This window comes from Heterodontus francisci, chromosome 19 (genome assembly GCF_036365525.1).
Source record: "Heterodontus francisci isolate sHetFra1 chromosome 19, sHetFra1.hap1, whole genome shotgun sequence".
Classification (NCBI taxonomy): Eukaryota; Metazoa; Chordata; class Chondrichthyes; order Heterodontiformes; family Heterodontidae; genus Heterodontus; species Heterodontus francisci.
Genome location: NC_090389.1, coordinates 71,472,981 through 71,495,985, shown reverse-complemented (window position 1 = coordinate 71,495,985; position 23,005 = coordinate 71,472,981). Strand labels below are relative to the sequence as shown.

At 41.9% G+C, this 23,005-nt stretch overlaps 1 protein-coding gene across 1 annotated transcript in view; it reads left to right on the top strand.

Moving 5' to 3' along the window:
• The window catches only part of LOC137380166 (5'-nucleotidase domain-containing protein 2-like), a 77,119-nt gene that overhangs the window by 32,332 nt on the left and 21,782 nt on the right, over positions 1-23,005 (top strand). The window contains exons 7-10 of the mRNA XM_068051909.1: positions 4,726-4,786; positions 10,210-10,312; positions 13,732-13,833; positions 14,468-14,549. Of these exons, the coding sequence (XP_067908010.1) occupies positions 4,726-4,786; positions 10,210-10,312; positions 13,732-13,833; positions 14,468-14,549 (348 nt within the window). The remainder of the gene's footprint in view (positions 1-4,725; positions 4,787-10,209; positions 10,313-13,731; positions 13,834-14,467; positions 14,550-23,005) is intronic.

Genomic DNA, 23,005 nt, shown 5'->3' with positions numbered 1-23,005 from the left:
CTTTGGTTACTGTTTAATGCTGAGGTAGCAGACCAAGGTTGTCATGTTTGTAACTGTTCCATTTTAATTCCAGTAACTCTCAGACATTGTAGATTGTACAGCAGGATTAGGTTGACAGGATTTCAGTGCAGAACAGTTTGCTTCACTAAATACTGACCTGCCTACTATGTATGGTAAGAACTGGATAGATGCAGAGTTCTACTTTCTGGGAGTCAGTGGCAGCAAATTAACCGGACTGTAATGCTCTGTTTATATTATTGTGAAGCAGCTTCCCCATTCCCCTCTGTCTCAAATTAGGCCCAGCCTTGCTAACCCAATTTTGTGGAATATAATTGGGAGCCAAAGAATGGGGGTATGCTAGTTGCAAGTGTGACCAATAGGTAAAACGTGTTTAAACAGGTCAGGCCAGACTTTACAGCTTGGGCTGAGGCTTCATCAACAGAGTCCCTCCTCCGTTAATACTGAGGGCACCAGGGTTCTTGTGGACTCACTTGCTGCAGAAATGAAGTTAATGGGAAAAGGTCATTTTCTTGTTTTTGAGTTTTTGTGTAGACTTGGCTGTGTTTTTCTCCATCCATTAGTCGTTGCGCAATTCCTATTCCTTCATCCAGTGCAGTCCAGATAGGCTGATGTTGCAATGGCTTGTCTTCAAGCAGTAGCTGTGCAGTGTAACTTTATCCCATTTCAAGAGGAAAAGGCATACAAATCTGTTTCATTTAAAAGCTAAAAGAGCATCACTGCAGAGCTCAAGTTGGCCTCATCCAGAATGCACCGCAGGAAGGAGAAACAGTGGACTTTCCTGTGGCAGTGAAAAATCAGATGTCAGTATCACATTTTTCCATAATGCTGTCATGCATGCTCCAGAACACTTGGAGCAAAACCATGCTTGTGACTAAGCTATTGATATATATCCCCTTTTTCAAAATAAAAAGCACACACAGGTTTCCCTTTCAGACTTTAAATTTGTTGTTGTTTATCGTGTGTAAGTGAGCTGGAGAGGAAAATGCAATAAAGATTTGGTACTTGTGTGATCCTGACCTGTTACTGTAACTGAAGTAGAGCCAGATTACCAAATTGTTATAAATTTTGCTCTGGAGGTCATGTATTCAGACTAAATGAATGCAAGTCCATAAACGTTATCTCATCCAAAGCTCTGCTGGCTGTCTATGTCCTAACTTCCACCTAGTCCCGTTTACCCATCGCCTCTGTGCTCACTGACTCACCAGAAAGTGGACTTCCTGGTCCACTAAACTTTAAAAAATTCTCATCCTCGTGTTCAAATTCTGCCACGGCTGATCCCCACCTTTCTGTAACCTCCGGTAGCCCGATAGCCAACCGGGAACTCTGGGCGTTCCTCCAATTTTGGTCTTTTGAACATTCCCCCTTCACTTTTCACCTCCATTGGTGGTCTTGCCATTAGTCATCTAGGCCCTAAAGCTCTGGAATTTGCTCCCCAGACTTCTTTATACCTCCACCTCCCTCCTCCTTTTAAGACTGCTTAAACGTACATCTTTTACTAAGCATTTGGTCACCTGTCCTAAAGTCTGCTTTTTCTGGCTGATTATACTCATGTGAAGCAACATGGGATGTGTTACCAGGTTAAAGGTGCTGCACAAATACAAGTAATTGTTGTTTAAAGAGATAACTTTTTTTTTAAAAAAAGGATATGACAATAGTTTACTCACAAACACAGCTCTGCCTCAAATATTCCCTTTACACTACTCAGTTACATGCCTGACCCCAGCAGAATTCCCAGGGCGGCACAGTGGCGCAGTGGTTAGCACCGCAGCCTCACAGCTCCAGTGACCCGGGTTCAATTCTGGGTACTGCCTGTGCGGAGTTTGCAAGTTCTCCCTATGTCTGCATGGGTTTTCACCGGGTGCTCCGGTTTCCTCCCACATCCAAAGACTTGCAGGTGATAGGTAAATTGGCCGTTGTAAATTGCCCCTAGTGTAGGGAGGTGATAGGGAATATGGGATTACTGTAGGGTTAGTATAAATGGGTGGTTGTTGGTCGGCACAGACTCGGTGGGCCGAAGGGCCTGTTTCAGTGCTGTATCTCTAAATCAAAAATAAAAATAAAATAAAAAAATAAATAAAAAATAAAATTAATATATAATGGGCGTGCACTGATGCCAGTATCTGCGCAGCTGCTGTGGGTTGTCCAGAACCTGTGCTGTGGGCCCCCTTTTCACCTTCTTCATCAAACAGCGGTATGCCTGCTTGATGTACAGCAGTACTTCTTCTACAAGAACAGACAAATGTTCACTGAAAAAACTAAGCTAGCAAGATGAGTATTTTAATAGCCTGCAAATATCAATTTATTTGTATAAACAGGCACGGTGATCTAAAAACTTCTGTTTCTGTATACGATCAGTCAGCAACATTATGGCGCATTCTCAGCTGGCGGGAAAACCATAGCCGCTTCTCTGCTCAGGCCTGAGTTTAAATGTCGTCTGAGTCCGATTTGACCCCAATTAACATATTTAAAGAAGGATCCGCCAACTTCAGGTAGCTGCCTTTGTCACATGCTCAGAAGAGCAGGTTAAAATAGGACAGAGCGGGATCGATGCGGCTCTGCAGTGGGTGATTAACCCAGAGCATTTTAACTCCCCACCTGCCTGGTTTCTGTCAGGTGGGGTGGGGTTAAAAATTCCACCCCAGATTTTCTGATTATTAAGGTTTCTCCTCATCTCAAGTGTGTGTGCTAGCTGGATTTGTTAATGTAATGGGAATAATTGCTGGCCAATTGAAGCACACCACTTATGGTCATGTAGGCATACCAACTGTAAATACTTAATATGTCTGTGGCATGTTTCTAATTTAGATGGTTATTTAGATGATGGTCCATATGAATCTCAAGGCAGGTACAGTGCTCGAAACTCATTGCTTTTACCTATAGATGCTATATCATGTACACGTAGAATATTGAAACCAATTCTAGCTGAAATATTGACATGATTTTGGAAAATTCACACCTCATTTTATAGATGGTGTCAAGACCACAGTTATGTGCCATGTCATTTGACTATGTTTTCATTTTTTGGGTTTCGAATTTTCCATAAGGAATTACTCCCAGCTCTCTTTAAATGGTATATGTGCCTGCTAGTAGCTATAAGATATCTGATTGTCCAGGCAAGTATTTGGTTGCTCAGGTACTTTTCTGTTAAGGTAGAATTTAATCATAATGCTGTTGTATTCTTGAGGATGGATGGGCATTAACATTGGAAGTGATACAGCCCTAAAAACGGCCTGCCCAAAAGTTTTAAGTTAATAGTGTATTGATCAGGGCCATTCCATATCTAATCAGGGACTGTTGGACAACACAGTACTAACCAGTTTGGAAGGATAGCCTGTCATTTATCTTCAGGACACTAAAACTAATGGCTTTTTTCCCCCCTCTGTGTCCTAAAGAAATGTCATTGACAAATATAATGCAATTGAAAAGCGCAGCTTGAATCTTTAAAGCTGTAGTGTTTCACAATCATTATTCCCCTTCCAGATCTAAGGAGCCACACCAAACTCTGAACTAAAAGTAGATGATGTTGTAGCACTTGCAGGAAGAAGTGGTTTGTGCCATCAATCTTTTCCTCCAGACTTTGGCTCTGTGATCATCAGGAGTTTTAGGTCAAAAAGCAGATGTTAGTTATGAGTACATAAACTGTACCTTCCTAAAACTCAGTACAACTATCAAAAGTTATAACACATTGATGGTAGCGTGAGGAAGAATTTTAAAATGTAGACTGACCTCGTCAGTTTTATGTTGTTTCTATATACTAAGTTTATGTTGCTGTGACTTGGGAGCCTATTTTGGCACAATACTATAGCTATGGATAACCGAGGTAGTGAGAAAATTGCAAACAAACACTCAATCTAAAATTCTTGCCTGTGTTGTCTTAGCAGAGGTTGTGGCATATTTACTTTGAATGGACCTTGAAATGAGGTAGTGGGAAAATTGCAAACAAACACTTCACCTAAAATTTTGGTCCCTGTTGTTTTAGTGGATGTATTAGCATATTTACTTGGAATGAATTGATGTCTGCGAAAATCACAGAATGAGGACAAATGCATTAATTAATCGTGCGCTAGTATGGTTCAAGTTAAGAACTGCAGATTTAGTTCAAAGAGCAATGATCTGAGAAAGAATTCATGGTCAGTATTTTAAAGTTTAAGGCAAAGGTTTAAATGAACTATGGCCCTGATATTTACAGTTTGTTGGGGATGGGGCGCGGGTGTGGGGGAGGCTAAAAACAGCTGATGGATCCGGCAAAGTGAATTTAACGGCAGGACCGCATCATCTTTTGCTTCAGTTTTCCACCTAGTAGCCGCCCAAATTGACAGCCTGGCTGCCTGCTGATGGGAGAACCAGTGGCAGGAGGCCACAACTGGGATCCTTGGGGACAGTTACCAGATTAAGAAATGATTAGCTGGACCCTGGATGTTTTATTGGTTTAAATCACTGTTAAGAAAGTAGGAAATTGAACTAACACACCTGGAAGCACAGTACTCTTGCAAAAGGGATTGGCACCATTTAGAACATTCTTTTTGTGGGTATACGTCTGGGGAAGGGATTTCCTAAAAGTTTATAATTTTTAGTAGCGGTGGGGTTGGGGAGGGGGTGAACCAAGTATTTAGGATTTTTGATGTCTATTGTATGGAGAACCATGCCATGAAAGAACAAAATCTTAAACGTTCACATCCTTATTGGATTCTTCTGTCCTTTCAGGATGCAGTAACTAGTGTCCATGTCAAAGGAATGATGTACAGTTGGATTGAAAAGGACCTGGGTAAGTGACCAACATTGAATACTCTGGTCTAAGTAAATTAGACATCTGGGATGCTAGATGCTCAATTACAGGAGTAAGTAGGCAATTTCCATCAACTAATCATTAATGCACCACTGATCTGGAGAACGAAAGCTCAGACCCAGCTTCAGCATGAGCTGACTCATTAACTTCGTTACTGAATAACTGACCTTGTGATTCAAATATTATTTGAGTTGGTCTCTGTCTAGTCAGCAGCGTATTGAAATATAAATAGAAAGAAAATAAATAACTTGCATGTAGAGAACACCTTTTTTTTTTATTCGTTGGTTCATGGGGTATGTGTGTCGCTGGCTAGGCCAGCATTTATTACCCATTCCTAATTGCTCTTGAGAAAGTGTTGGTGAGCTGCCTTCTTGAACCACTGCAGTCCTTGGGGTGTAGGTACACCAACAGTGCTGATAGGAAGGGAGTTTCAGGATTTTGACGCAACGACAGTGAAGGAATGGCGATATAGTTCCAAGTCCGGGTGGTGTGTGTCTTGGAGGGAAACTTGCAGGTGGTGGTGTTCCCATGTATCTGCTGCCCTTGTCCTTCTAGGTGGTAGAGGTCGTGGGTTTGGAAGGTGCTGCCGAAGGAGCCTTGGTGCGTTGCTGCAGTGCATCTTGTAGATGGTACACACTACTGCCACTGTACATCAGTGGTGAAGAGAGTGACTGTTGAAGGTGGTGGATGGGGAGTCAATCAAGTGGGCTTCTTTGGTCCTGGATGTTGTTGAGTTTCTTCAGTGTTGTAGGAGCTGCACCCATCCAGGCAAGTGGAGAGTATTCCATCACACTCCTGACTTGTGCCTTGTAGATGGTGGACAGGCATTGGGGAGACAGGAAGTGAGTTACTCAGCACAGAATTCCCAGCCTCTGACCTGCGTTTGTAGCCAGAGCATTTATGTGGCTGGTCCAGTTCAGTTTCTGGTCAAACCCCAGGATGTTGATAGTGGGGGATTCAGTGATGGTAGTGCCATTGAACATCAAGGGGAGATGGTTAGATTCTCTCTTGTTTGAGATGGTCATTGCCTGGTATTTGTGTGGTGTGAATGTTACTTGCCACTTTTCAGCCCAAGCCTGGATGTTGTCCAGGTCTGACCTTTATGATGCGGGGAAGGCCCTTGATGAAGCAGCTGAAGATGGCTGGGCCTAGGACACTACCCTGAGGAATTCCTGCAGTAATGTCCTGGGACTGAGATGATTGACCTCCAACAACCACAACCATCTTCCTTTGTGCTAGGTATGACTCCAACCAGCGGAGAGGTTTTCCCCGATTCCCATTTACTCCAGTTTTGCTCGGGCTCCTTGATGCCATACTTGGTCAAATGTTGCCTTGATGTCAAGGGCAGTCACTCTCACCTCACCTCTGGAGTTCAGCTCTTTTGTCCATGTTTGGACCAAGGCTGTAGTGTGGTTTGGAACTGAGTGGCCCTGGCAGAACCCAAACTGAGAGTCAGTGAGCAGGTTATTGCTGAGCAAGTGCCGCTTGATAGCACTGCCGATGACCTGTTCCATCATTTTGCTGACAGGGCAGTAATTGGCCAGGTTGGATTTGTCCTGTCTTTTGTGCACAGGACATAACTGGGCAATTCTCAACATTGCCGGGTAGATGCCAGTGTTGTACTGGAACAGCTTGGCTAGGGGCGCGGCTGGTTCTGGAGCACAAGTCTTCAGTACTATTGCTGGCATGTTGTCAGGGCCCATAGCCTTTGTAGTATCCAGTATCTTCAGCCGTTTCTTGATATCATGTGGAGTGTATCGGATTGGCTGAAGACTGACATCTGTGATTCTGGGGACCTCAGGAGAAGACCGAGATGGATCAGTCACTTGGCACTTCTGGCTGAAGGTGGATGCAAATGCTTCAGCCTTGTCTTTTGTACTGATGTGCTGATATCGTTAAGGATGGGGGTTATTTGTGGCACCTCCTCCTCCTGTCAGTTGTTTAATTGTCCACCACCATTCATGACTGGATGTGGCAGGACTGCAGAGCTTAGATCTGACCTGTTGGTTGTGGGATCGCTTAGCTCTGTATATCGCATGCTGCTTCCGCTGTTTGGCACGCAAGTAGTCCTGTATTGTAGCTTCACCAGGCTGACACCTCATTTTTAGGTATGTCTGGTGCTGCTCCTGGCATACCCTCCTGCACTCTTCATTGAACTAGGGTTGTCCCCTGGCTTGATGGTAATAGTAGAGTGGGGGATATGCCAGGCTATGAGGTTACAGATTGTGGTTGAATACAGTTCTGTTGCTGCTGATGGCCTGCAGCGCCTCATGGATGCCTATATTTGAGTTGCTAGATCTGTTCGAAATCTATCCCATTTAGCACACAACATGATGGCGGGTATGCTCGATGTGAAGACAGGACTTTGTCTCCACAAGGACTGGGCGGTGGTCACTCCTACCAATACTGTTATGGGCAGATACATCTGCGACCGGTCGATTGGTGAGGATGAGGTCAAGTATGTTTTTCCCTCTTATTGGTTCCTCCACCACCTGCTGCAGACCCAGTCTAGCAGCTATGTCCCATAGGGCTCGGTCAGTTGCGGTACTACTGAGCCACTCTTGGTGATGGACATTGAAGTCCCACACCCAGAGTACATTCTGTGCCCTTGCTACTCTCAGTGCTTCTTCCAATTGGTTCAACATGGAGAAGCACTGATTCATCAGCTGAGGGAGGGAGGGTGGTAAGTGGTAATCAACAGGAGGTTTCCTTGCTCATGTTTGACCAAATGCCATGAGACCTCCTGGGGTTTGGAGTCAATGCTGAGGACTCCCAGAGCATTAGCCTAGGCCTCTGGGTTACTAGTCCAGTGATATTAGCACTACGCCACAGCATTTGCTGCACCCAGATATTTCAATGCCCTTCAAATCCCAGGAGTTACTTTAAGTGTGATCACTGTTGTAATGTGAGGAAACAATCATGTATTTAAATGGAATGCTGATTTAAATGCAGGGCAGTGAGTCAATGCTAATATTATGCGATAAAAAACAGAAAATGCTGGAAAAACTCAGCAATATTATTGCTGGGCATGGGGAAGACCTTGGGCAGGGATTTTGTGGGCCAATGGGGGAGGGAATGGAGGCGGGCAGGTGTGTAATTTCGCACTACTTGCTGGCGTGTAGCCAGTTGAGGAAAGATTAAGGCCAATTATCAGAGGCTGACTCAGATTTTCCAGTCAGCCTGTGGCCCTGGAGGCAACCTCCCGGCAGCAAACCAAGAGGTAGCACTTCAGGCGTCCTTTGAGGCCCCTTCCCCCACCTACCTAGGCACCGCTGTGCTTCCCTCTCCACAGCTGTGGCCATTTTTTAAATTCAAAGGATGTAAAAGTTGCTGAGTAGGCACCTCTGGATAGAGGTGCCCTCTCACTTACTTGCAATGGCAGGCTGCAGCTCCTTTGGTGTTTGAGGGCCTCCTATTGGCTCTCCAGCTGAGAGAGCTCGCTCACCATCCTTAATTGGACAGTGAGTGCAACTTCTGGCCACTAATTGGCCAATTCAGCCAAAATCACTGTTAGGTGAGTGTTCCTGACACAGTGCGGGTTTGGAACCTGCGTTTGACCCCTATGTCGGGATCCTGACGCAGAATGCAAAATCCTGCCCCTCACTTCAATAATGTATTCAAACCGTACTTAATAGAAACATATGTAGGACCTGATTGGCAATATTAAGCATAGTTTGGCTATTTAACCATAAAGAACTTTGCAGCTGAGCTCAGTGCACTTAGGGGCACATTCCTAGCTGATTTTCTTTTTACATCCCTAGTCCAGGGATGCTGAGACCAGTTGTAGCACCCTCCCCCTCCTCCTTCACACCTTGGACTTCGCCACTTTCCGGGATGGGTGCAGCTCCAACAACACTCAAGAAGCTCAACACCATCCAGGACAAAGCAGCCTGCTTGATTGTCACCCCATCCACAAACATTCACTCCCTCCACCACCGACGCACTGTGGCAGCAGTGTGTACCATCTACAAGATGCACTGCAGCAACGCACCAAGGCTCCTTAGACAGCACCTTCCAAACCCGCGAGCTCTACCACCTCGAAGGACAAGAGCAGCAGGTGCGTGGGAACATCACCACCTGCAAGTTCCCGTCCAAGTCACACACCATCCTGACTTGGAACTATATCACCGTTCCTTCACTGTCGCTGGGTCAAAATCCTGGAACTCCCTTCTAACAGCACTGTGGGTGTACCTACCCCACATGGACTGCAGCGGTTTGAGAAGGCGGCTCACCACCACCTTCTCAAGAGCAATTAGGGAAGGGCAATAAAGGCTGTCCTAGTCAGCAACGCCCAGATACCATGAATGATTTTTTAAAAATCAGAATTGTTGGGCTTCTCTTTGAAATTAGTGTGAACACAATCCAACATGGCTACTTTCACAAATCACCATCTCTAAATTCTAGACAAGAATCTCACTTTTTTAATCTTCTGAAGATTAAACATTGCTTAAATCACTCTGACATATCACTCATTTTTCACCAAGGTTGGAGTTTGTGCTAGAGTTACAGACTTGTCCGAAGAATTTTAGCATAGACAGTATGCACTTATAATGTTATTGTTAATATATTTGGCTCCAAAACGTCTCCTGCATCTTTGCTTATTTTTAGGATCAATAGTTCAGCCATGTTTTTGGGTCTCTTAAAAGTCTTATAGATATATTAATGATGGGTTTACTGGAGCTTTTCCTACATTTGTAATATTCAGTGTTCTAAAACATGAAGCAGTCAGAGTTTTGGATTGGCTTTGCAAAGATGTGTTTTCATTCAGTGCAGGCTATACTGCTTCCTGCATATGTATCTGTCATGTTCTTCCCCCTCATCCCTGACCCGCTCATTCCAGGATTTCAATATTCCGTGTATAATAACCAAGCAACAATCCATAGGCTCGCAGCACATGAAGTAAAGGCAAGCAGACTTTGCCTATCCTGAGTAGAACTTTGAAAGCCGCTTCTGTCTTCCATTCTCTGTGTTTCTTAATTGTTTCCCCATCTGTTTGCATTTTCCATCTCAGCCATTAACACATGATGGAGGAGTTGATGGACACTGCCACACTGCCATAATCAGGCCCACACAATTCCAACACCCAACTCTTGCTCCGCGGTCATCTGCCCAGTTTGTACGAAGAGTCAAATGTTTTTATAGGTTTGCAAGAAGATTTGTTAAATAATGAAGTGGGAACTGTAATCTTAAAAGGATCAGCCTCAAAATAAGAAAATATGAGATGAGATTAACTTTCAGATATGTTATTCACCAAGCAAGGTAACTGTCTAAATCTATTGGCATCAACAAAGTGCTGAAAAATGGGAAGGTGTATCAAGGATTTCTGTTTTTGAAGCCAACAGAGTGCTCAGTATTTCTATTGGAATAGAGTGACAATCTCTTTCTTCCCTCCCCAATCACAGAGAAATACATTCTTCATGGAGATGAAACGTACGCTGTCCTAAACCGGCTGGTTAATAATGGAAAGAAGCTCTTCCTTATAACCAACAGTCCCTTCAACTTCGTGTACGTGGTAACTTTTGTCATTTATGCTGTTTGTCATTGCATTACCATCATCAGAATCCTTCTGGGATGATATTACTGTTCTAGATACAGGTTATCTTATCCTGTTTTTATAACATTCCAAGATCACGTGGGAGTTTGTGAATGAGATATGCAATGACCAATTAATTAATTAATGAGCTCCACAATACAGTTAGGAATTGTTAATCAATCCAGAAATAAATGGGAACTGGATTCAATTGGTGGTATCTGGAGATGAACCAATGCCTTCCCTCCATGATCAGGAACATATGGCTCTCTGCTGAGCAAAAGGGAGGCTTGCAAACAGAGGCACACAAAAAAAAAGCACAGCTGACCATTGGCCATAAGTTTTAGCACACAAGATAGCAACCACTCCTTTGCATTTGGATTGTATGTGTTGTGTTCTGTTCCTGTCTAGTACTGTAATAATGAACAGGGTAAAATGAAAATGTACCTGTTGCCAGCATCCCTGAGTAGCTTCATTCTAAGTAACTAGTAAACAGCGTCAACCATAATAATTCAAAGGGGAATGAAAATGTACCTTTCTGTTCTAAATTACTTTTTTATTTAATGGCAATGGAACCCCTGGCATGTAGACCCTCTGGTAAGGATCTCCTTCCTTACTAAAAAACTCAGTGGGCATTAATTATGGGAATGCGCCTGCATGTTCTGGAACTTAGCTGTTGTAGGCAGAGGGGCTGTAACTCCAGATTGGGCTGAGTGTTGTTCTGAGTCTGTCTGATCCAAGGAAGTTAAACCACAATTTGAGAAATTTTCACTCCTTGTCATTAGCCAGACCTCCTGGGGGGTCAGTTGGTTCTGGAGGGTTTGAAGATATACATCAGCTACTTATAATGAAGCCCCTCAGTGATGCCGCCATTAATCTTTGTAAAGTGACCTAAAGGGGAGGAAGAGATGCCCTACTTCAAGGATTCTAGGAGGTGATAAAATTGCCATCTTTATAAAAACATAAATTATACAAGAAAGGTATATCTTTACTAGAAAAAGAAGAAAAGCTCCCACTAGACCTTTGTTCTCCTTTTAAGGATAGGTTGGAAAAGGGATTGTTGACTAAAATGTTATAGACTTAAGAGCAACATTTATGAATTTGTAGCAGGCTTATACAACTCAAGTGACTGATATAATTTGTCATTTAATAGTAAAAATACAGAAGATAGCCCTATCTTCTTTTCCTTCTACTAGAATGGTTTAACTATGGTCTAATTGAATGACGGAGCAGGCTCTTTTTTGCCCATTTGACACCAGGGGTAGAATTTACAAACTTGTACTCCTGCTGTAAAGCATTGTAAGCCGGAATTGTCCATTTGGAATTCAAGCAGAATCTTGCAGAATTTTCATCCTTGAACAGACAGGAAATCCTGCAGGGCCCCTTAACCTCCATATCTGAATTTCTGACATGCTCCCACCACCCACAGATCTGTGTCCTAAAAGTACCCTAAAGTCCAAAGGTGTTACACAATGGGGCAAAGTGAGTTGTCCAGCTGCTGAACTATTGTTCAGTCAGGCTCGATTTTCCTGTTGACCCATTCTTGGTGCTGTGACCCCTCCAATGCAGTGGCAATGAAATGTGACCCTGAGAAGTTGAACTGCGAGACTGACTGTGTGTCCAAAGGAGCTGCTGACGTTAATTTTTTTGAGAACTCTAGTGCAGTTCTGTGGGAGTGCTGCACTGTCAGAGGTGCCATCTTTTGGACGAGACATTAAACTGAGGCCCTGTCTGCCCTCTTAGGTGGATGTAAATGATCCCATGGTACTATATCGAAGAAGAGCAGGGGAGTTATCCTTGGTGTCCTAGCCAGTACCTATCCCTCAATCAACATCACAAAAATAGACTATTTGACCATTATCACATTGCTGTTTGTGGGAGCTTGCTGTTTGCAAATTGGCTGCCATGTTTCCTACATTACAACAGTGACACACTTCAAAAGTACTTCATTTGCTGTAAAGCGCTTTGAGATGTCTGGTTGTTGTGAAAAGTGCTATATAAATGCAAGTCTGTCTTTCTTTATTGGATTTATTAGTGATTATCTGATAGCTGCTAGTTTTGGAGTCCCCCACAAGTAGAAACATATTCTCCATCTCTACCCTATCGAACTACCTCACTCTTATTAGAGGAAAGAGATCCAGCCTATTCAGTCTTTCCTGATAGTTTGTACCCTCTCAGTTCTGGTATCATCATTATAAATCTTTTTTGCACTTTCTCCAGTTCTGCTTTATCCTTTTTATAATATGAAGACCGTAACCTTGCAGATGGGCTCTAGTGTACCATAACTTCTCTGCTTTTGAATTCTATTCCTCTAGAAATAAACCCCAGTGTTTAGGTCACACTTTTTTATGGCTTTGTTAATCATTTATCCTATTGATCAACAGTATTGCAAAGACACTTAATCCTCTCTCTGCAAACACATTCCTTGGAGAGCTAAGCATTTTGGGTATTTAACAAAAGTGCAAGTGATAGTGAAATTGTTGAGGTCATCTTAAATTGTATTTGATGCAATCTGTTGATTTTTAAAGATTTTATTCATGTGGTGCTAAATACAAGTATAATTGTAATGTTAATGCCAATTGTGTTGAATTTGTTTCCAAGTAAAAAGAAAGACTTGCATTTATATAGCTTTCACAACCTCTGGATGTCCCAAAGTACTTTATTGCCAATTAAGTACTTTTGAAGTGTAGTCATTGTTGTAATGTCAGAAATGCAGCAGCCAGTTTGTGCACAGCAAGCTCCCACAAACAGCAATGTGATAAAGACCAGATGATCTCTTTTTGTGATTTTGATTGAGGGATAAATATTGGCCAGGACATCGGGCATAACTCCCCTGCTCATCTTTGAAATAGTGCCTTGGGATCTTTTACGTCCACGTGATAGGGCAGTCAGGTTTAACATTGCATCAGAAAAATGGAAAATTGACCCAGTTCCAGTGGGTAGTTTTAAAGTCTGTACGTCACTTCAATCATTATAAATCCTTCATACTGCATGTATGATCCATGAACTGTGAAGGTTTTTTTGTATCTCTGCACTATTGATGTCACATAAATTAATTTTAAAATGATGCAAACACAAGCTGTCAGGACCAGAAGGGATAAATTAGTGAGTTATGAGTAGAGCTATCAGGCCACCCTAACTTGTGAAATTATTTCACTGCTGAGTATGGCTTGTCGCTACATACAAACTATAAATCTAAACCAGATCATCAAACAGCTGCACAGAAAGTTTGAAAATTGAAAAACCTTTGTCGCTAAACTATGTAAATTACATACAACCACAGTCTATCAAAGTTGATAGATTTTTGATTCAAAGAAAAGCACATCACAAGTGTAGTAATATGGTTATGTATTTACACAATGTGCTTCACACACCTACTCTTTTTTTTTCACAGTAATAAAGGAATGAGATACATGGTGGGAAAGGACTGGCGGGATCTATTTGACTTGGTGATCGTCCAAGCTGACAAGCCAAGCTTTTTCACGGATAAACGCAAGTAAGTGGAGTTGTAAGTCAGGGAAAGGGAAAAGATAGTCTTAAGTATTCTGATAGCTTATTAAAATTTGTTATTTTTTTTATCAACTATAACTCCTCTTAACTAATGTGATTTTCAATGAAGAAAATTGTAAGCATATGTAAAGTACAGACTTGTGTCAAGATACTTTTAAGGCAATAGCATGTGCATGTTAATTGTATATTAATTATATGCAGGCGGTGGACATTAACTGGGGATTCTTTGAAGCTCCTATAAATAGGAACAGATTGAAGCTGTGGTCGATGGGTTACTAGGTGCATGTTTGTAATGTAAATAAATGCTTATAAAAGTATATAAAGATTGGCTCCAGTTCTATCCTTCGCCACCTGGCTTTCTGGCGTATAACAAGGCAAACATAGAAGGGCTCAAGCAAATTTTCTTCAGAAAGCTGATCAGATGGAAAATAATATTTAATTGTGCTCTTAATTTAGGAAAATAATTATTTTCCCAAATTAAGAGCACAAAGTAAATATATGTGCTTTCTGTGTAACTATGTATGGCTACTTGGGATTAATAACAGAGATTAGACTTTTCAGGGGTTTCATCCTCGGGCTTTCTAATGACTGACTGGATAATGATTGTTTTATTTTGCCAGGCCTTTCAGAAGACTGGATGATATGGGTGTACTGCAGTGGGACAAAATCAAGACACTAGAGAAGGGAAAAATGTATAAACAGGTCAGAACAACTGGTCTGTGTTTAGCACTACAGTATATTGATCTGCATTGCATTGCTGGGGTCACATTTTCTGATGTTGGGTAGTATGAAGTGGGAAACCATCCTTATAATCAGGTTGACTTTTTCAGTATCCTTTGTAAGGGGAGAAACAGAAAGGTCAAGACCTGTTTTAGTGAAATTACTTCATTTTTCTTGTAAGTTGAACTGTAAACTAAAACCAGAAAAAGACTTGTTTCACTAATTATGTTTCACTACCTGGTCATAATTAAATTAATGACCCGCATTGAATATTTTGATGTGACCCAAGCCAAGAATGTTGGGCTAAAATACATTTGATGAAATCAAACTATCCTGATAATGTTTGGGATTCTTTAGGCTTGAGGGTCAGAGTTGGGGTGGGGCAGGGGGAGGTTGCATGGAGGAAAAGGAAAAACACTACAGCAATAACATTGCAGGAAATTGTCTTGGAAAATAACTTACTCTTAAAATAGTTGATTATACAGTTCACTGGATTTTTGTGGGTTCATGTAGAAGTAGGCAATTTAGGAAGCTGCAGTAGAAAATCAAGATCTTATTGAATGGCGGAGCAGGCTCCAGGGCTGTATGACCTATTCCTGCTCCGATTTCTTATATTTTTAAAACGACACAGAATAAGGACAGTTTAAATCTACCAATGTGTAAAGCAGTTCTGTATGATTCCTCCCCCACCCTCTCTACTGGGTCTCCAACTGGCATTTCCCAAGCAGTGAGGGAAAACCGATGGAGACTCATTGTTGGATTTTCTTGAACCTGATAAATAACATCTTGGAGTGGCATTGATGGAGGCCTGAGATCAAGACAAAGGCAACAGTTGTCCAGTTTCGAAGTATACTGGCTCAGTATCTGACATTCAGCAGCCACGATGTGAAAGCAATTTCCATTGCACTTGCCTTCTGGGCAAAATCAGCTGACCATCTATCTTGCTGCTGGGTGTGGGAAGCTTGCAAAATACATGGGAAATAAACTCTTCTTACAGGAGATATCTTTTTTCCCTCTCTATAGTTTCCATCAGAAGAAAAATTAGAATATCCCCTATATATTTTCATATATTTAGTATTTCCAATTTTCTTCCATTTTCTCTCACCCTCTCCTGAAGGTGCTGATTCTCTCAGAACTGGGGTTCCAAGGGCACTGATAGATGTCTCCCTAGACCAAGTGGCCATCTTATTTGTGGACCCTAGTCCATGAGCTTCAGCAGACTGACAGTGAAGGACATCAATTCTGTTGAAATGTCATGGACCTGAAATGTTAGCTCTGCTTCTCTCTCCACAGATGCTGCTAGACCTGCTGAGTATTTCCAGCACTTTCTGTTTTTATATAGTTTATAAAATTCATCTCTAATACCCTCAGGTGATCGAAACCAATCCAGGAGATCACATGGACCAAGTGTCACATATACAACCTCTTATCTTCTATATGAAGTGATCTCTGCCCCAGTCAGGAACTGGTCTTGAAGACCTACAGAGAGTCAGCACCCAACACATCAGTCAGCATCGCATTCCAGAGGGTCACAATTCTCTGGGAATGATGAGCTGGCTGTATCCCAGTATGGCAGGCCTGGTTCCATCTCTCTGCTGTTAGCTGATTCACATCTGTGTAGTGCAAACTGAGTTCTGTCATAAAGTTACAATCTGTATACATACATGTGCTAATGACTGCTCAGGTTTGAACTATAATAATTTAACTGAAAAATGATGTTGCCGAGGGGCAGCATGTAGATGAGAAATAGGAGGGGGTCAAGGATAGATCCTTGGGGGACACCAGAGCTAACAGTGTGGGAGTGGGAAGAGAAGCTTAATAAACCAACCCTTGACCCCTCCATCCTTGCAAATCACACCCCATCACCAACCTCGCATTCCTCTCCATAGTCCTTGAACATGTTGGCACCGCCAAAATCTTTCCCAGAACTTCTTGTTTGAATCCTTCCAGTTAGGTTTCCGCCCCTGCCACAGTACAGAAACAGCTCTTACCAATGTCACAAATTATCCCTCCTCGTCCTTCCTGACTTGTCCGCAGCCTTTGACACAGTGGATCACACCATCCTCCTCCAGTGCCTCTCCAGCGCCATCCAGCTGGGTGGGACTGCTCTCACCTGGTTCCATTCTTGCCTACACCAAACGTAGTCAGAGAATCGCCATCAATTGCTTCTGTTCCCACCCTCCACTGTTACTTCTGGTATTCCCCCAAGGAACTGTGCTTGGTCTCTGGAATGAGTTCTTTATGTTGTCTAATGCAGCATAAATGAGATGCATGAAGTCCAGTTATGCTGAAGATCTCGAACAGATTTATTTACAGCTAACAAGTATGTACAGTACAGAGCAAACTATTTACAGAACCTTTCTGTAGGTGTTACAGTTGCAGAGTGACGCTGGCTTGTAGTCACATGATTGCATCCTTGTACTTAGCTCATTCGCATACTGAGATCTTAAAGGGACATCACTCTCAAAGCCATCATACAACAGCCTCGTCCTATTTCGTATCTACGTGTTGCACCTCAGTGACATCATCCAAAAGCACAAGGTCAGCTGACAACACCCACTCTACCTCACCACCACCTCTCTGGACCCCTCCACCATCTCTAAATTATCAGACTGCTAGTCCGACATACAGTACTGGATGAGCGGAAATTTCCGCCAATTAAATATTGAGAAGACTGAAGCCATTGCCTTTGGTTCCCATCACAAATTCTGCTCCCTAGCCACTGATTCCATCCCTCGCCCTGGCAACTGTCTGAGGCTGAACCAGACTCTTCACAACCTTGGTGTCATATTTGACTCAGAGATAGGTTTTCAACCACATATCTGTGCCATCACTAAGACTGCCTATTTCCACCTCCGTAACATCACCCAACTCCGTCCCTGTCTCGGCTCTTCTGCTACTGAAACCCTCATTCATGCCTTTGTTCCTCAAGACTTGACTACTCCAATGCACGGCTCTCTCATGTTCTACCCTCCATTAACTTGAGGTCATCCAAAATTCTGCTGCCTGTGTCCTAATTCACACTGAGTCCCGTTCCTTATCACCCCTGTGCTCGCTGACCTACACTGGCTCTTGGTTAAGCAACGCCCTGATTTAAAAATTCTCATCCTTGTTTTGAAATCTCTCTGTGGCCTGGCCTTTCCCTGCAGCACTACAAACTTTCAAGATATCTGCACTCTTCTAATTCTGGCCTCTTGAACATCCCTGACTTTAATCGCTCCACCATTGATGGCTGTGCCTTCAGTTGCTTGGGCCCTAAGCTTTGGAATTCCCTCCCTAAATCCTCATCTCTCTCTCTCTCTCTCTCTCTCTCTCTCTCTCTCTCTCTCTCTCTCTCTCTCTCTCTCTCTCTCTCTCTCTTCTCTCTCTCTCTCTTCTTTCTTTCTTTCTTTCTTCTCTCTCTCTCTCTCTCTCTCTCTCTCTCTCTCTCTTTCTTTCTTTCTTTCTTTCTTTCTTTCTTTCTTTCTTTCTCTCTCTCTCTTTCTTTCTTTCTTTCTCTCTCTCTCTTTCTTTCTTTCTCTCTCTCCTTTCTTTCTCTCTCTCCTTTCTTTCTTTTTCTCTCTCTCCTTTCTTTCTTTCTCTCTCTCCTTTCTTTCTTTTTCTCTCTCTCCTCTCTCTCTATCTCTCTTTCCTCCTTTAAGACACTCCTTAAAACCTACCTCTTTGACCAAGCATTTGATCATCTGTCCTAATATCTCCCTATGTGGTTCGATATCATATTTTGTTTTATCATGCTCCTGTGAAGCACCTAGGGACAGTTTATTACATTAAAGGTGCTTTATAAATATAAGTTGTTGTTTTTGAAATGCATCGTTTCTATTTCATTCTGCTGCTCTTTTTATCATTCAATAGATTTGTATAATTTTTAAGATAGCTATTTAATCATGGCTTTGTAATTCAATGATCATTGCCTTTGCTGTGATTCCGCGGCACTTAAGAGTACACCTTCTTCCTTGTAACCATGACAGTATCTCTGTCATTCTAACAAGCAAGAAAAATATGCAGAACTCTCTCCATACAGCCATTTTGAAATTGAAATGCGACACTAAAGAAGGTCTGTTATACTTTCACTCACTGTTCATGGAGTTAGTTTCGTGTTGAAACCTGGGTTTCTGATCCTAGTTCACTCGTCATGGAGAAACAGCAAATAGTGACAGGATGCTTCCCATAGTTAGGAAGGGATAATTGAGGAATGTCCTTGATTGCAGGGCACAGGCCTGCAGCGGGTTATTTGTCCACCCATTGGCTGGTATCAAGTGTTTGGAGGAACTGAAAAGAAAGAGCTAGCTTGAGGGTGAAATGGAAATGGAGTTTCAGGAAATCAGATCATACCCACTGAAGGACGTGAGCTCCTTGAAGGTATCAGCCATGCCCCTCTCTGATGAAGATGAAAAAACTTCTGGTGCTATTTCAGAGAGGAGCAGCAGAGTGCTCCCTGGTGTTCTGGCCATATTTATCCCTCAACCACCATAATAAAAATTATCTGGTCATTATCTCATTGGTGTTTGCTGTGTGTAAATTAGCTGCTGCCGACAGTAGAACAGTGACTACACTTCAAAAGTACTTCATTGGCTGTAAAGGCCTTTGGGAGCTCCTGAGGTCATGAAAGGCGCTTTATAAATGCAAGCATTTCTTTTTCTTTCTTAGTATTAGTAAATGAATAGGTGACAATTCGTGCCCACTACACTTTTTGAAATAATAAATTCCTTATTAGAGTCTTTTCGTAAATAAAGAATATCTTCATGGATGATCGGCCACAGACAGAAGCCATCAGCAGGCAACAGCCTCAATTTGCCATGGTTCCTATCAGGGATGTTGCTGTGATGCCCCTGTGATTGAATAGCAGGTACTGTCCAAGTTCACATCTGAATCATGGCCAATTGAGTGAGTTGCCAGAAAGCATGACACCTGTGGAGCTGTATTCCAGCAAGAGAGAAGGGAATAAAGTTGAAGAGAGGAAAGTATTTTCAATAACTTTCCACTCTTGTTAATGGTCAATAATTGTTTCAAATAATTTCTTTACAAACAGAAACTAAATCCATCAAAATTGTCATACATTCTATTTTAAGAACAAACTGGAATTTCCAGCACAGAAAGCAGGCCTTTAGCTTGTCGAGGTTCTGCTTTTTTTTCATTACTTCATGTAAGCACTGCCCTTAATTGGCATGTAAATCTCTTCAGTGCAACGGTAAACTTTTATAATGAAAGAGCAGCATTTGGAAAATAGAGAGGTACAAAATATTAAAGCTTGAACAGTGAAACACTGGTTTCTGGCTGTAAATTCTAATCATTACACCTCAACGTTCTTGGAACATAAAAAGTAGAAACGTGGCAAACAGCGAAGGGAGAAATTTGAAATAGAACAGACGATATGAGATTCTAACTTTTAAACTTCTGTCTGCATGTTGCCGTGTGGGAAAATGCATATGTGTAGGTAACTAGAAGATTGTTAGTCAAATGAAGGGCTATAATGGTAGGATAGACTGTGAGAATGCAACAAAAGAAGGTTCTTAATTGGGATTGAATTACAGCCTCAAAATCCTTTTGAAAGCGCGTTGTATTTTATGTCCTTTATGTTAATGGCATTGAAAGAAGGTATTAGGAACTGTGCCAACAGAAGAGCACTACTGAAGAAACTGAGGACTTGGAGGGGAATGCTAATGACTATCAGAAGTAGTGGTCTAGTGAGAACAAACCACATTGTCCCGAGGAAACTATAATAATAGGTCTGGAGAATAATTGTGGACATATTTAAAAATTTCGCCTGATGTAATATTCACCCATTGATTTAATTCCATCATCTTTTCAGCATGTAAACTCGAACAAACAGCAGTTTGTAAATCTCAATAGCTTCTGTAAGCTTTATTGTTGAACTGTGCTGTTGTGAGGATTAAAAAAGAACTTGCAGTCATAAGTATTTCCGGGTGTGTATAAATGCTTTGAAAATGTCATGACTCAGTCAGTTGGGGAGCGGCAGTCTGGCTGTGCCTGTTGCATTCTGAGATGCTGTGTCTATTTTAACCAGGATTCTCAGTGAACTGTAGACCTGCTTTCCACTGAATGCCTCTCGCTTTTAGTTTGTACTGCATTGAAATTTAATGCAGCACCAATGCCAATTTGGTTCGTGCTTTTCAACATAAAGAATGTCTGTGATTGGGAAGAGAGTATCTTCCTAATCTTTGCCTTGCATTGTCTGATATAGCATGGACTAGATGCAAAGCACAGTTTCCTCAATTCTCCAACCCTGCCCCCACACCAATCCGCAGCAGTGAACCTATACCACAACTACAGAAGAGGATTCCAGCTGTTACCAGTGTAAAGTATCATTACCCTTGCGGTCAATTTCATACATGTCAACTATCTGCACTTTGGACAATCAGTGTTTTAGAATCGATATCTGCTTCTCTGTGTCAGCAGATGAAAATTGGCACTCTTTGGAGCTTCTCTCTGACTCAGCTGGTCAAGGAGATGGAATTGTGCTGTATGTAGTGGGTGGAATTTTGCAGAGGTGTTTTGTGAGATCAGGAATTCCTGCATATACTATACTAAATCGGTAGCAGTGTAAAGTAGGAACTGGAAGGGCAGAAGGGTACCACAGTGAAACAAGGAACTTAATGCTGGTGGTTGTCCTGTGTTGATTTCTGCATATGGCCCTTTGAGTCTGCTCCCCCATTCATAAGATCATGGCTAATCTACCTCAACTGCACTTTCCCGCCCTATCCCCATATACTTTTGATTCTTCTAATTCCTAAAAATCTATGGAGCATCCATAGCCCTCTGGGGTAGAGAATTCCAAAGATTCACAACCCTCTGGGTGAGTGAAGAAATTTCTCCTCATTTCCGTACTATTGGCTGACCACTTATCCTGAGACTATAACCCCTTGTTCCAGACACTACAGCCAGGGGAAACATCTCTCAGCATCTACCCTGTCAAATTGCCTAAGAAGTTTATCACTTTTATCAAGGCCTGAATCTGGCGAGCTGCACTGGGCTGCCTGTTTGGTGCCTCGCAGCTTGACTGCCAAATTTAAATGAGGCTGGGACTTCAAAATGGTGAGGGCCTCTTCACTGCTCAGTCAATTATTCGGGTCAATTTTGACCTTTGGGTGACTGAAAGTATCAGGAATGCAAAATTCAGATTGCACTTCTACAAATGAGATTACAGTCAATTTTTAAAAATAAATTAAAATACTTTTAAGTCTAAAGGTGTGTTGAAAATAAAATCGTCACAATGTAATTAAAGCTCAAAGCCGTTTCAGGAATCTGAACGGCTCTTAATATATGAAGTCATATAAAACATAATGCAGCCCTGTATTTTTCAATTGAGTAAAAGTGCTTGAACTGCTGACTCACATGTGTCTGAGGTGTAGAATTTACCTCACTGACAAACCAAGAATTTCCAATACCTATTCTTGTGTAGATATTGGAAGAGCTACAGCATATGTAAGGAATTATTATTATTCTAGGATTCAAAATTGGAATTTCTGTTGTGTTTTGCTGTTTCATATAAAAAAAGGGTTTCATCTGTTGCCATGGGAACAGTGCTCTGACAATTGAATGCATCCAATGAATGCAAACGGTTGGAATCCCTGCTGACTGACAATAGCCGATGAAACAGATTTGATCTTGCCCCAGACTTTAGTCTGTTCAATGAACAAAACAGTGCTGTTTTGTGCCTGAAAGCACACTGGGTTAGTGGTGCAATAACAGACTGCACTGCTGGGCAGTCGGACTTGAAAATCTCTTCAGCACAAGTTCCCAAAGTCAAACAAAAGTCCTGTGGGGTGGCAATTCCCTGAGAGCGATAGACTAAAACTGAAGGAACAGCCAAGTCACATTAAATGAGAGTGCTTTATGAACAGGACATAAAATAAAGTCAACACAAAAAATCATGGCGTGTTAAGGAGGCACGCCTTTTTTTATTTTTACCAAGTGTCTGCAATTTCTACAATATATTGACAATTTCTTTCTGTAAAAGTATAATTACCTGTTAAAGTTGGCAGATTTTATTCAGTGCCTTTGGGCAAGGCCTGTGTCACTGGTAAAATTTTAAACTATGAGAAGAAAGATGCTTGCAACACAAATTAATTTGTAATTAAATCTGTTTGACAAACTTCTAACCCAGTTTATGTTGCAAATGCACATCTCTTTTGGTTTTGGAGCCTAATGTGTGATTTAATTCATTGCCAACTTGTGAAAGAACAGTGAGTTCTTTCAGGGTTTACTAAAGTCCAGCTGGCTTTGAACAATCTAGGCGTCCTATTTAGCAAAATTACTTTTGTACAGTGTTTCAGTTTGATAATTGCTTTGTAGTTAGCTGGTGGCATTGAATCCAGGTATTTTACTCAAGGAGATTGCTTCTGGTGTTGTCTGCATTGCATAAGTTGTTTCCCTTTGGTTGATTTTAAGATAGTCAATGGACAGCAGGAAAGAAGTGT